At 44.5% G+C, this 15241-nt stretch overlaps 1 protein-coding gene across 1 annotated transcript in view; it reads left to right on the plus strand.

The window, feature by feature from the left end:
- The window catches only part of EML5 (EMAP like 5), a 189068-nt gene that overhangs the window by 8867 nt on the left and 164960 nt on the right, over positions 1 to 15241 (plus strand). The window contains exon 4 of the mRNA XM_073608920.1: positions 4595 to 4663. Within this exon, the coding sequence (XP_073465021.1) occupies positions 4595 to 4663 (69 nt within the window). The remainder of the gene's footprint in view (positions 1 to 4594; positions 4664 to 15241) is intronic.

Genomic DNA, 15241 nt, shown 5'->3' on the forward strand with positions numbered 1-15241 from the left:
CGATTGAGCCACTCGGGCACTGGGCCACTAGGGGGCCCCATCAGGGTTGCCAGCCTCAGTAAAACCAGGGACAGTATGTATAAATCTGTGTTTTTTTTACATCTGTCTGTGTATACTGTGTGTACATGTATGTGTATACTGTGTGATTGTATACTGTGTATGTGTATACTGTGTGGCCCCATAATCTCCTATTGCCCGGGGGCCCCATGAGTTATCAGTCCGCCCCTGCCCTGACCTGTCTGGTGTGTTCCTTGGCCTCTATGATGCTGTTTGTTTACGAAGGTTCTCTAACAATCCTCTGAGGGCTTCAAAGAACAGCTGTTTTTATACTGAGATTAAATGACACCCAGGTGGACTCTATTTACTAATTAGGTGAGTTCTAAAGGCAATTGGTTCCACTAGATTTAAGTTAGGGGTATCAGGCTCGGTTCACACTTGTGCGATGCGGGAATCCTGCAAATCCACTGCGGGTTCCCACATCGCACCCGACTCGCACGGCAGTTCACAATGTCATATGCGAACTGCTGGGAGTGTCAATACAATGTCAATGACACCCCCATTTCAGCTCACATATCGCACTGCGAACTGACAGTTTGGAGATGAATCGGATCCCATGGGTGTGAACATCCATGGGATCCGATTCTGGTGCAGACCAAAAAAAAAGGGTCCTGTGCAAGTTTGGTTTGAACGCGATGCAATATCAGCCATACTATCTGTATGGCTGAAATCGCATCGCACGGACATCGCATGTGATTTGCAGTGCGGATCACATGCAATCTTGCACCACGCACAAGTGTGAACCGGGACTCAGAGTAAAGGGGGCAGAATACAAATGCACGTCACACTTTTCACATATTTATGTGTAAAGAATTTTGAAAACAATTTATCATTTTCCTTTCACAATTATGAGCCACTTTGTGTTGGTCTATCACATAAAATCCCAATAAATTACATTTATGTTCTTGGTTGTAACATGACAAAATGTGGAAAATTTTAAAGGGTATGAATACTTTTTCAAGGCACTGTGTATATGTACAATATCTCACAAAAGTTAGTACACCCCTCACATGTTTGTAAATATTTTCTTCTATCTTTTCATGTGACAACACTGAAGAAATGACACTTTGCTACAATGTAAAGTAGTGAGTGTACAGCTTGTATAACAGTGTACATTTGCTGTCCCCTCAAAATAACTCAACACACAGCCATTAATATCTAAACCGCTGGCAACGAAAGTCAGTACACCCCTAAGTGAAAATGTCCAAATTGGGCACAAAGTGTCAATATTTTGTGTAGCCACTAGGGATGGGCCGAACAGACCCCTGTTCGTTTCACACCAGAACTTTTCGAACACTGCGAAAGGATCGTTTTTTTTTTTTTTAAAACGACAAACATATCATACTTGCCTCCGCTGTGCAGCTTGTTTTGCACAGAGTGGCCCCGATCCTCCTCTTCTGGGGTCCCCTGGTGGCTCTCGCGGCTCCTCCCCACATCAGATAACCCCCTCGGAGAAGCTCTCTCCCGGGGGGGTTACCTTGCGGTTCCGCTCCTGAGTCCAGCATTTGCATCCACAGACACGAACGCCCGACTCGGCCCCGCCCCCGGCGCCCACATCATTGGATTTGATTGACAGCAGTGGGAGCCAATGGCTGCGCTGCAATCAATCTATCCAATCAAGAGCCGGGACCCCGTGGAGAGAGGAACAGTGCGTCCCCGCCGAAGAAGAGATGAAGGGGCTCAGGTAAGTAAAACGGGGGGGCGGTGACTGCCAGGTGTTTTTTCACCTTAATGCATAGGATGCATTAAAGTGGAGTTCCACCCAAAAATGGAACTTCCGCTATAAGGGAAGCTAACCCCCTGACATGCCACAATTGGCATGTCATTATTTTTTTGGGGGGGGTGGGGGAGCAGAAACCCTCCCACTTCCTCCTGGCGCAACCGCGGTGCCGGAAGTAAGTTCACCTCTCCCCCCCTCCCTCTCCGTAATCATCTGGGACATGTCACACACAGGTCCCAGATGATTGCCTGGCCAGTCACAGTGCGCGGCTTGCGTGACAATCCTGGCGCCGCAGAGAGCAGGGGAGAGAGGAGCGGGGCTTCGTTCCCCCGCATCGCTGGACCCTGGGACAGGTAAGTGTCCGATTATTAAAAGTCAGCAGTTGCAGTATTTGTAGCTGCTGACTTTTTTTTTTTTTTTTTGTTTTAGTCGGAACTCCGCTTTAAGGTGAAAAAACAGGAGGGTTTACAACCCCTTTACTGTATGTCTTTATCCAAATTTCAGCTTTAAAACTCAGGATACTCTGTAATTAGACCAGGGACAAGCTTATGCGATCGCTGGCTCCAGCCCATCCATTCTCACTTTTTCTGCTTTATTATTGATCACAGCAAAAAGGGAGCAGTAAAGCAGGTGGGGCGGTATGGTCAGGCCAGGGCCAGCTTCCATGGAGGTTGGTTATTGGTTGTAATACGGAGTGGATTGGTAAATCGTTGGGTGTGTGCGTGGCGTCCTTTATTCCTAGTGTAAGCAGCACAAGTCGGTGACAACACTACCACAGCATTAGAAGTAGGGTTGCCACCATGGGTGTTGGGTGTCCGCAGAACTTTTTTCGGGGGGGGGGGCATCATTTTAGGTCACACATGCTCCGCCCCTTTTTGACAATGTCATGAAGGGGAGGGGCTTAGTCATTATCACATAAAGCGCAGACATGTGCCCATCAGCAGGCATGGGACACCCCAAGGGGAGTTGTAATGGGGTGCACATAGCGTCCCGCAACGAACAGTGGGTGTGGCCAAATAGTTCTTGCTGACATCATCGCCCTGCCCCGAGTGATGCAGAATCTGCCCCCAGACAGCCTCCCGCAGCTCCCTGATGGCAACAGATTTGTGTGTGAGCCACAGTTAAAGTGGTTTCTTGGGGATCCACAGTCCAGTCTGAATACTGTGTCCGGGTATCAGTCTGCCCGAAACCCGGACTGTCCGGGTGAATCCTGAACAGGTGGCAACCCTAATTGGAAGCCTGCGGATAAGGTTGTCATCCTATCACAGGAAGTAGGAATGAGCTAAAGTATGTTCAGTTCCCAATCTGAACCCATCTGAATGATCCTGCCAGAAAGCTGTCATCTGTGCCTTTCATAAGTGGCCAAGGCTTTCCTTGCCCTGGCAGCCAAGGGCTGGGTATATGTGCAGCTACAGGGCAGGGAATACCTCAGCCAGTTTTGATTGGCCAGGTACAGCGGCAGCTTCCTGGTGACCGAGTTATGAACACGTCTGAGCTCATTCCTAACAGGAATCGCAAAAAGAAAAAAAAAAAAACCTCGGCAGAGCATCTGAACATACCCAAGCTCCCCTCTAATCAACAGGTATATGTTCGCAATTTCCCAAACAAATATTTAAAAAAGAATGTCCATTGTATATGTAAAGTGGTATGAAACACAAATGCGAACATACATTAAATCACAGCTTACCAATTCTTAGATGTGATGGCTGCATTAGTTTTTTCTTTTTTATGTATTTTTTCTTTGTATTTGTGATCCAGCCAGTAACTGGTCCGTTTTTTTTTTTTCTTTTTTTAAAGAACAAGCTGTCCTGCAGATGTAACAGTTGAGATGAAGCAAACCATTTAACACTGCTTGCAATGATCAACTTTTCTTCTATGTAAAAACTTTATGTAAAAACCCCAAAAAACTGTTTGCTGTAAGGCTAGGTTCACACCCATGTGTGCTGCGATTGATGCGTTTCTTTTTTCTAGTGCGTTGTGTGTTTTTGAGCATGCGTTTTTTGATGCGTTTTGTGTTTTTAGGAAGTTTGCTGTTAAGAGAAGGTTTTGTTGTCTTGCAGGTGAAAAACAGGTGTTTCAAACTAGCTACGACTAAGGCTATTGCCGAAACGCGTCAGCTTTATTGTTTTGTTGTCACTCTGATGTACCAATAAACGACACTTCAAGGATTGCAGTTTTGCCGGCTCTCCTTATTACTATTACAGATGAAAAACAAACCGCAGCAGAAACGCATCAAAAATGCATCAAAAAACACAGTGCTTGCATTTTTGGTGGATTTGGTGCATTTCTATTGAAGTCTATAGAACCAAAAAAGCGGAGGGCAAGATGGCCCCCCACTCGGCTCTATGCCCTTGGATGACCGGAGCACCATCTGACATTACTTCTGTCTCTCAGGCTTAAGGGGATTTTTAATTTTTTTTTTCCCCCTGAAAGGCTTTTTTTTTTTTTTTTTTTTTTTTTTAAGTTAAATGAGAAATCTGTATACTGTTTGGGGGTTCTAAGTAATTTTCTAGCAAAAAAAAAAAAAATACTGATTTAAACTTGTAATTGGTTTTACCAGACAAAATGGTACAAAATAAGAACATTTCGTAGTTGGTAAAAATAAGACGATCGTGTCCCTTTAAAACCAGAGACTGCACACCCTGCTCTGGGCTCTGACGATCGGCTTGTCTATTACCTCCAGTAAGGTGAATCTCTTCCATGCTGTCTGTGCAGAAATGCTAAATTTGTATTGTACAGATTATTTGTAACAATGTATTCTTTACATAGGAAATACTTTGTATTGTATCTGTGATCACACGTATCATTTTATTTCAGATCTTTGACATCTCCTGGGATCTCTACCAACCCAACAAGCTGGTCAGTTGTGGAGTGAAGCACATCAAGGTATTTGTACAAATCTTTTTTTTGCATATTAACCATTTCGGCCCTAAGGTTTTACCCCCCCCCCCCCCCCCCCTTCATGACCAGGTCATTTTTTTGCTATTCAGCACTGTGCTATTATAACTGGCAATTGCGCGGTCATGCCTAAATGAAATGTATATCATTTTTTTTTTAATTACACAAATAGAGCTTTCTTTTGATGGTATTTGATCACCATTTTTTTTTTTTTTTTTTTTTTTAATTATATAAAAGAAAAAATATGGAAAATTTAGAAAAAAAAAATTTTTTTTTACTTTCTGCTATAAAACATATGCAAAAAAAAATTTTCATAAATTTAGGCCAAAATGTATTCTGCTACAAGTCTTTTGTAAAAACAAATTAAAAAGAAATAAAATAAATATCCCAATGAGTGTATATTTATTGGTTTGATTTGCAGGAAAGTCCTAACGTCTACAAACTATGGTGTATACATGCTGGAATTTTTTTTTTTTATCATTTCTTTTTATGCTAGTAATGGCAATTAGCGTATATTGATTGGTTTGTGCAAAAATTATTGTGTCTACAAACTATGGAATAGATTAAGGGATTTTTTTTTTTTTTTTGCGAGACTGCGACATTGCAGCAGATAAATTGGACACTAAGTGACACTTTTTGGGGACCAGTGACACCAATACAGTGATCATTTCTAAAAAAAAAAAAAAATGCACTTACACTGTATAAATGTCACTGGCAGGGAGGGGGTTAACATCAGGGGCAATCAAAGGGTTAATGTGTTCCCTGGGAGTGTTTACCAACTGTGTGCTGGATGCTGACACTAGACAGAGAGAGAGATCAGTGTTCCTGATTACTAGGAATCACAGATCTCTCTCTTCCTCTGTGACAGAATGACGGGTCTGCCTTGTTTACATAAGCAGACCACCGTTTTGTCATTTCCCTGAACAATCGCAGGAGGCCGCAGCTCCCGCTGTGTCCAATCCCGCTAGATGGAAAAAAAGAGAGGCTTCCATCATGTCAAACAGAGAAGTGTGGTGGTCCCATCCCTAATTAGACAGACCAAGAAAAAAATACCCCCTAGATGGGACTTTAATAGACCACCAACACTGGATGAGTATAAAAAACAATTTATTGCATAAATGTAGAACAATTAGAAATATAAAAAGACGTAAAACGTCTAGTAGTGCATATTACAAACATGGCAAAACACAAAAAGCAAACAGAATACAAAAATGGCACTGATACTCTCCAATCGTAAATGCCCTGATACCCGACGCGTTTCAGTTTTTTTACACCTTCATCAGCGGTTCTGTAGCCCTGATGGTGTAAAAAAAAAGGAAACGCGTCGGGTATCAGGGCATTTACCCATTGGAGAGTATCAGTGCCATTTTTGTATTCTGTTTGCTTTTTGCCATGTTTGTAATATGCACTACTAGACGTTTTACGTTTTTTTTATATTTCTATTCGCTCAGCTGTCTGATTGTTCTACATTTATGTAATAAATTGTTTTTTATACTCATCCAGTGTTGGTGGTCTATTAAAGTCCCATCTAGGGGGTATTTTTTTCTTGGTCAATCCCGCTAGATGGAGCTGACAATTACGGTTAATAAGTACTTTTTTTTTCTATGATCATCAACTCCATCTAGAGGCCATAATGTGGTATTTTCCTGGTTCAATGCTATTTTGTGTAAATGAGTAACATTCGACCAGGAGAGAAAAAAGCGTAATAACATTCAATGTTGCCCCAATTTGCACAGAACAAATGTACATAGGACACATAGATTTATTTTATATAAATACCCCAATGTGTGGCCCTTTTGGTGATGTCATTGGCTCTACTTGAGACCCTCCTAGATATAGTGAGTTGACCATTGCTGCTCTAAGCAAAGGAAAAAAAAATCCCATTTTCACCTAAGAAACTGTGAAACTGGGCTGTTTTGCTGTCAAATTAGTTTTGCTGACATCACTCTGTTCATTCGTAACCCCTTCCCACCCAGCCCACTTTTTTCCTTTTTAAGCCCTGGTTCAAACCAGTGCAGCTTTGAAGTCGCCTTACTTCAGCACAATTCCAAAGCCGCAGATCATTGCAATTTTTTTTTATTTTTCTATTTTTGGATCAACGATTTAATTTTGGTTTGCAACTTCATTTAACAGAAGTCAATGCAAGTTGCAATGAAATTGTATAAAAGTAGTGCAGGAAACTTTTTTTTTCAAAGTTGCTGCGGCTTGAGCCGCAACAATTGCCAAAAGTAGGGTACAACTTGTCCTGCCAATTTTTGAACTATCAAATCGCATGACAAATCGCATTGGTGTGAACGAGGGCTAACTGGGCTATTACGCCTAGGAGGGTGGGAAGGGTCTGCCCCGATCACACAACCACTGTGATTGGCTGTGACAGTGTGGTCACATGATCAGGAGGCGGTATTGCTGGCTCCCGATCATCACTAGAGACCAGGAGCTGTCTGTGCTGTGTTGGGAGCGAGCAGTGAACGTGTTCTCAGCACAGAAACGTAGGCCGCCCATTGACACACATGTGCGCCATTTTGGTGTTAAAGCGGTATTAAACCCGAAACCAAAAATGTAATATATTGCAGCTTATCAATCATTCGATGATGTAGTGGCTGCAATCATTTTCTTTTTGCAAATACATTGGAACCTCGGATTGCGAGCAATGCGGTCAACAAGCGTTTCGCAATACGAGCACTGTATTTTTAAAAAACGTAACTCGGTTTGCGAGTGTTGTCTCACAAAACGAGCACGATTCAGGCCAAAGCGGTGTGCAGTACCGCTTTTGGCCTGAGGTGGGGGGGGGCGCCGGAGCCGAGCAGAGCCGAACGTCACTTCAGAAATGCATGGAAAGGCCTGAATACAGCACGGCTGACCTCGGCAAATCTCGGGTAGGAAGTCTTTCCGAGGTTTGCTGAGGTCAGCCTTTTCGGCCGTTTCCAAGGCCCTCCGGCGCCCCCCCCCCCGCCTCTGGCCGCATGCGGTATTGCACTCCATTGAAGTCAATCAAAATCCAATGACCTGGGCGCCGGAGGGCAGGGCCGAGTCCTGCATTCGGCCTCTATGGACGCTGAACGCTGGACTAGAGAGCGCGCCCGCAAGGTAACCCCCTCGGGAGAGCGCTTCTCCAAGGCGGTTATCTAATGTGGGGAGGAGCCGCAAGAGCTGCCGAGGGCCCCCAGAAATGGATGTTCGGGGCCACTCTGTGCAAAACGAGCTGCACAGTGGAGGTAAGTATGACATGTTTTGTTATTTAAAATAAATAAAAAAACGATCCTTTAGTATCACTTTAAGATTTGTTTTACCCTTAGGCGCGAAGGCGTTAAAACAAAGAAAACTAATGCAGCCATCACATCTAAGAATTGGTAAGCTGCAATATAATAAATGTTTGCTTTGGGGTTTAATACCGCTTTAAAGCCCGCCTTCTTTACCACCGCACATATACGCTACGTGAGCGGTTAAGAGGTTAATCGAGAGCAGAGAGTGCAGGATAAATATAAACACTAGGTAGGACTATTCAGTGAGTGATGGCATGAAATCCTGTATTTTGCAATCAAGGACACCTATAATCTTTCAGTCGTGAAGAAGTTGGGGGAGGAATGGGATGAGCCCTTTAAATACGCATCCCTCCCTCTGCGATCTCGTGCCGCGGAAGCCGGGTGTCTGACGCACAGGCTGGTGAGCGGAGTGAGAGAAGCGGCGGGGAGGCGTTTTCCGCAGACGGCTGTACTTGAGTAACATTTCACCGCGCTGTTTACTCTGAATTATTTAACCGGTCGGATGAATTATTTAAAAAAAAAGATAAATATTTAAATTCACACGGAGGCTGCGTGTCCCCAAGAGGTCATAAAGAAGCGTTTTCCTTGTTAATTTCCAAGCTGCAGGACGCGGGTTTGTTTATTGCACCGCATGAGGCCAGAGTTGTACTAATGAGTCATCCATCGCAGCGAACCCCCCTCACCCGGCGCTAACCAGGCGCACTGTTATTTCGCAATCCCGCTCACCTCTACTGAACTCTCCCGCCTTGGGGCTTCCATGATCTAAACTTCCAAGAAAATGCGCCCAACACAAGCTAAATCCTGAACAATGAATGCAGTTTGAAGCGAACTGCCTTGCACCTCTGAGACTTGCCGTGATTTTTCTGCTGCGATTCAATGAAGCCTCAGAAGCCGATTCCCTATGATCGGGCTTCTGAGGCAGAGAATGCCGCAGTAGCAAAAGAAAATCAGCCGCAAAGGCAATGGGGGCTTTGGAGGCGCTTGCGTTAAACATCTGATTGACACCGACGCTGGGAGGTTATTCCTCCAACCGACACCGAGGATGGGAGGCTATTCCTCCAACCGACACCGAGGATGGGAGGCTATTCCTCCAACCGACACCGAGGATGGGAGGCTATTCCTCCAACCGACACCGAGGATGGGAGGCTATTCCTCCAACCGACACCGAGGATGGGAGGCTATTCCTCCAGCCGACACCGAGGATGGGAGGCCATTCCTCCCACTGACACAGAGGATGGGGCATTGCTTACTTCCACTGACACCAGGTCATTTTCTGCTCCCACTGGCCACAGTCCGGCCCCCCTAAAGTTTGAAGCACAGTAAACTGACCCTTTGTTTGAAAAGTTTGGAGACCCCTAAGTTAGAATATAAATCCTTTGCACTAAATGGTTTTAAAACCCAGATATTACCTTGTAAATGTAGCAGTGACATCATCACTGTGCTGTACATAGCCTGTGCAGAGAGCAAAGCTGGGTGGAGCTTACGAGGCCTCTCCCACACTACTACAGATTGCCTTTAGAAAACTACAGGAGGGGGTGGAGACAAGACAAGTCTCCCTGCATAAGGAGACAGCAGAGCTGCGGGAAGGGCCAAGCAGGCTCCACCCACTACAGGAAACTACAGGAGGGGGGCGGAGACAAGACCAGTCAACCTGCACAAGGAGAGAGAGCAGCAGTGAGCGGTCTTTATTACAGGAAGTCTCACACTGGATTACTGCACAGATCTGAAAGAAATATACAGAGCTCACTGAGATTCAAGGAGATGTCGACATGATTTGCTTATCCAGGAGTTCAACCTTAATGGAGCAGTACAGAGTTCAGAAGCTGCTTCTGGCCTGCTTTTGCTTCCTTGTTCAACCATCATCCAGGATCACCATCTACATCCTGGACTGAGATACCGGCTTAGAGATGACAAAGCCACAGGCACCTGTGCAGTTCTTGCTTGAGCTCATTTGGAGAGGATGATCTACAACATCCTGTCTTAACCTTTTTACCCTACCATAACCCTCAAAACAATTTTCAGGTGTCCAGGAGCCCCAGAAAAAACCATATCATCAGAGGGTCGGTGGGAAATATGCCCCTACATTTGTTGGTTAGTTTGAAGAATTCACCTCCTAATGACAGCTAAGTAGACTGTTTTTGTGTCATGCGGATGGATTTGCCAAGTGGTGTTGGTCCCGGGACTATGCAGGCACCATCAAATGAGAGGTGAATGAGCCACAACTCAGGGAACCCCTGAAAACCACTGGAGGAACCCTAAATGAGGCATGGTAAAAAAGTGACCTAGTTGAGGTCTTGGGCTGTTGCCTCTCCAATAGTGGTGCTTGAGCCTGTCACAGTCAAGGGTCAGACTCAGAGACCAGTAGCTATGGCAGTAGAGAGGCTTCCACCGACCAGCTGGATAGGTGTACAAGCAGGTTACCCTGGTGGATGACGTGGGCTCACCCAAGGTGCAAAGTCTACGCACTAACCGGTATTCAGCAGAGTTCCTGATGGATGAGATGATGTTTGGGCGTTTTGCATTTTAGTACCAGGTCACAGTCCTCAGGATCATGCCACCAGGAGGTGGGCAAGCCGGAGTCCAGTAGCAGATATAGCAGGTAAGGATCAAACAGAAGCGTAGTCGGTAAACAAGCCAAAAGTTGGTAATAAGTGATTGCAGTTTGGGATCAAGCAGAAGGAAGGTCTAGGAACAATCCAGAGGTCAGTCATGAGTGGTAGCGGAGATATGGACTGCAGCAGGTGTGACAAGAGCAAGATATTGGTTAAAGAGAGCACAATAACCTGGCAAAAGGAAGTGCAAAGGCACGGCTTAAGTAGAAAGTTCATGGGAGGAGCAAAGGGTTCAAGAAAAACGAGACACAAGGCAAGGATGTTTAAGAAACCAGACGGGGAACTGTCCAGCATCTCAGGTGGCTCAGCAAGAAGAGATTCTGCCAGACACAGCTGAGGTTGCAGATTCAGATCCAGGTCCTGACAGAGCCATTCAATAGAATCTGTTTTTGGGTATAAAGTTAGTGGCACTTGGCACAAATAGTCAGCATGATATTTGCCATTTGTTTAAGCCCTGAAGAAGCAAAGGCCGTCTCCCGAAACGTGTTGGCTGTATTTTATTCAATAAACAGTCAACATGATTATCAAGCTATCTGACCATTTGTGCCGATCACTCTTAACATTATACCCATAAATTAGCATTGTGGATAGGATGTCATTTTCAAACATTAGGGGGGAAAACAATTGTATGTCTGAAAATACAGCTGCTTTCTAAAATTACTGAAACGTGTTTAGGAGAGTATTAAATGCAGTCACACGGAAGACTTGCTTCATATAATAACCTTCTCCTTCCCTCAGATGAATGTGTATACAATTAGAAGATCTGTGGGGGGAACAAATGGATGGGTTTTTATATTTTTGGGTTCGTGCAGTTCCAGTTCCGTTCACATTGGAGGATCTCAAACCTTGTGGAAGTGTCACTGAAGCGTGACTTGGCCTAGTTTTAAAGTTTGGCTGGCTGCACTCGGCTACGGAGAATCCTAAGCCAAATGTTTCAGAAAAGAGACTTGGAGGAGCCCTGTTCACTGCAGCCCGGAGGAATGGAAAGGCAGAATATTGTTTTACTGAAGTGATCTATTGAACTTGCTTAAAGTACAATCAAATGATCCTGTATGGCAGCGTAAGCCTTTCTGAACCGGGGTTCTATGGAACCCTACGGTTCCTTCAGAGGTTGGTAGGGGTTCCTGAGCCAAGGAGTAATTTCTATCTCTTAGATAAGTTGCCATTGATACTAACTAATTATCTTTTTAGCTCTCTGTAAAAGAGAGAATCCACCCACTGACTAAAAACATACAATCCTGTAGATACAATATATAATAAATATTAGCTACGATTCCCTGAGACCAGAAAGTTTTTTTCAAGGTTTCCACCCTTGAAAATTGGGTTTAGGAAGCCTGGTCTAAAAAAATTCTAAATCCAGTTATGCACAAGCCCAAAAAACTGAGCCATATCCTCCTTTGTTTGTGTCTCATACACTCCCCCTTACAGACACTGCAGCTCACAGTGGGAGGGTTGCAGCAAGAGGCAGTGCCGTCAATCCAGAAAGCAGCGGGTGGGACTAGGTGTGGCCAGGTGAGGATTGACAGGCTACAGGCTTCCATTTCAACAGTGACAATGCTTATAACTACACCCCTACAACATCTCAAGCAGACATAGCCTACATGAGGGTGACAACTCAACTCTAAATTCAGGAACGGTGCAGCATTGTTGCCACTACAGCTGCATTAGATGGATTTCGCTCAGGTTTAACAGGCTACTATATATATATATATATATATATATATATATATATATATATATATATATATATATATATATATATATATATATATATATATATATACAGTGTATATGTGTGTGTAGTTTGTTTTTTTGTTTATTTTTTAGTTTAATGGGAGGCCATAGTTCTACTTTACTGAAACCCACTGCTGACCATCTAAAAACACGAATGTATTGCTTGTCATGTCCATCCCCTGGCTTCAATATCTTGGAGTATATTTATAAAGCTGAAGATGGGACTTTCACTATACACTGCTGGTGTTATTTAAAACACATGTATGTAGAACGGTGGTCTCCAAACTGCGGCCCAGGAGCCAGATGTGGCCCTTTGCAAGCTGGTATCCGGCCCTTGGGGCACTATTTCATTCAATGATACCAACAATGGGGCATCTGACACCCACCACTTCCTCCCACTGACACCAACATTGAGGCACAATTCTTCCCACCAATACCAAAGATGGGTCATTGTTTTTCCCGCTGATGTCGGGGACCTTTTCTACTCTCAATCGCTACATTCCGGCCCCCCTGAAGTCTGAAGGACAGTAAACTAGCCCCGTGTTTAGAAAGTTTAGAGACCCCTGACCTAGAAGATTCACTTGCAGTGAATGTCTGATGAATGTCGGATTCACTGCTTTTTTGAATATGCTAGTGTCAGTGATCGTACCCAGTCGTCTGTCATTTAGCAGGAGTAGCACTACCCCGATATGATAGATACATGGCTGGCTTCAGGACTGGGACAAGGGGTGCGGGGGAGGGACGGCTGCCTTGGGCAAAATGGTTTACTGGGGCCCCGTTCCTTCTGTTGCAAGGCTAACAGGAGTAGTGACAGCGACAGTGATTTTGACAAGCAAGTGACTGCTAGGTGAAGGATCCCCTAAGCTTGCACATTGTAAATGGGCGAGGGGGCAAAGTTTGGAATTTTTGCCGTGTGCGCTGGATGACCTTGTTCCTGGCACTAGCTGGCTGGTCTTTGTAATCAATCAGGTGGGCATTCTGGGTGAAGCCATGGACCGAATATGATCATAAACATATTTGGTCCATGACATCCGCCTGGATTCCCAGGCAATCACAAATCGCAAACACAAGTCCGTCACACAAAAGTGGAAAGTACAAACACGCATGCTCGGAATCAATGCTCACCAAACACAAAATTAGCAGAAGGGGCCCAAAGGGTGGCGCTCAAGAGCTGAAATTCTTCGTAGTACGTCACTACGTTCGTGTTTGTGGCATGACAATTGTGTAACGTTAGTATGCAAGACAAGATCCTGGCACGTGCCCTTTTGACAAAGATCAGGTGCTCGGTTGGCCAACAATTGTACCGTGTGTACGAGGCTTTACACATGAATGTTCTTTGATCTAAACCATTCCATTGTAGCTCTGGCTGTATGTTTCGGGTCGTTGTCCTGCTGGAAGGTGAACCTCCGCCCCAGTCTCAAGTCTTTTGGAGACTCTAACAGGTTTTCTTCTAAGATTGCCCTGTATTTGGCTCCATCCATCTTCCCATCAACTCTGACCAGCTTCTCTGTCCCTGCTGAAAAAAAGCATCCCCACAACATGATGCTGCCACCACCATGTTTCACAGTGGGGATGGTGTGTTCAGGGTGATGTGCAGTGTTAGTTTTCCGCCACACATAGAGTTTTTGCTTTTAGGCCAAAAATTTGAATTTTGGTCTCATCTGACCAGAGCACCTTCTTCCACATGTTTGTTGTGTCCTCCACATGGCTTCTCACAAACTACAAACAGGACTTCTTATGACTTTCTTTCACCAATGTCTTTCTTCTTGTCACTCTTCCATAAAGGACAAATTTGTGGAGAGCACGACTAATAGTTGTCCTGTGGACAGATTCTTCTACCTGAGCTGTGGATCTCTGCAGCTCCTCCAGAGTCACCATGGACCTCTTGGCTGCTTCTCTGATGAATGCTCTCCTTGCCCGGCCGGTCAGTTTAGGTGGACGGCCATGTCTTGGTAGGTTTGCAGTTGTACCATAGCCTTTCCATTTTCGGATGACGGATTGAACAGAGCTCCGTGAGATGTTCAAAGCTTGGGATATGTTTTTATGACCTACCCCTGCTTTAAACTTCTCCACAACTTTATCCCTGACCTGTCTGGTGTGTTCCTTGGCCTTCATGATGCTGTTTGTTCACTAAGGTTCTCTAACAAACCTCTGAGGGCTTCAGAGAACAGCTGTATTTATACTGAGATTAAATTACACACAGGTGGACTCTATTTACTAATTAGGAGACTTCTGAAGGCAATTGGTTCCACTAGATTTTAGTTAGGGGTGTCGGAGTAAAGTGGGCTGAATACAAATGTACCCCACACTTTTCATATATGTATTTGTAAAAAAAAATCAAAAACCAATTATTATTTTTCATCCACTTCACAATTATGTGCCACTTTGTGTTGGTGTATCACATAAAATCCCAATAAAATACATTTACATTTTTGGTTATAACATGACAAAATGGGTAAAATTTCAAGGGGTATGAATACTTTTTCTAGGCACTGTATATTCAAGTGCAGGTTTCCGTTAAATCAGTGTGGATTTATTTTCCTCTGCTGTACCAAAAATAAGGAAACCCTTTCTTTTATTAAAATTTTTCCACAAAAGGAGCACTTAACGTCGCCCTCTGCAGTCCGAGGTGGCCCCTGATTGGTATCTTGGTCCGGTGCCCTTATTCCCTCCCACCCTTCTCATTTTTAGTGGACAATAAAACAATGTATTCCTCTATGTACATAAAACTCCCCCTGGGCACCTCACAATGATATTTGCAGTGTTTTGGTTTTAGGAAAAGATCTTCAGCCTCTATGTGAAGTAGTGACTCGGTTTGAGCCCCCCCCCCCACGTCCCCCCAAACTCTACACAGTTGTCCCAGCGACAATGCGGCATCCGATGGCTCCCCCCTAGAGAGTAGTGTGCTAATAGCTTTCTGATCAGAGGTTATTGGCAGCAGAGGGGCGTACTCACAA

Source organism: Aquarana catesbeiana, linkage group LG13 (assembly GCF_042186555.1).
Source record: "Aquarana catesbeiana isolate 2022-GZ linkage group LG13, ASM4218655v1, whole genome shotgun sequence".
Classification (NCBI taxonomy): Eukaryota; Metazoa; Chordata; class Amphibia; order Anura; family Ranidae; genus Aquarana; species Aquarana catesbeiana.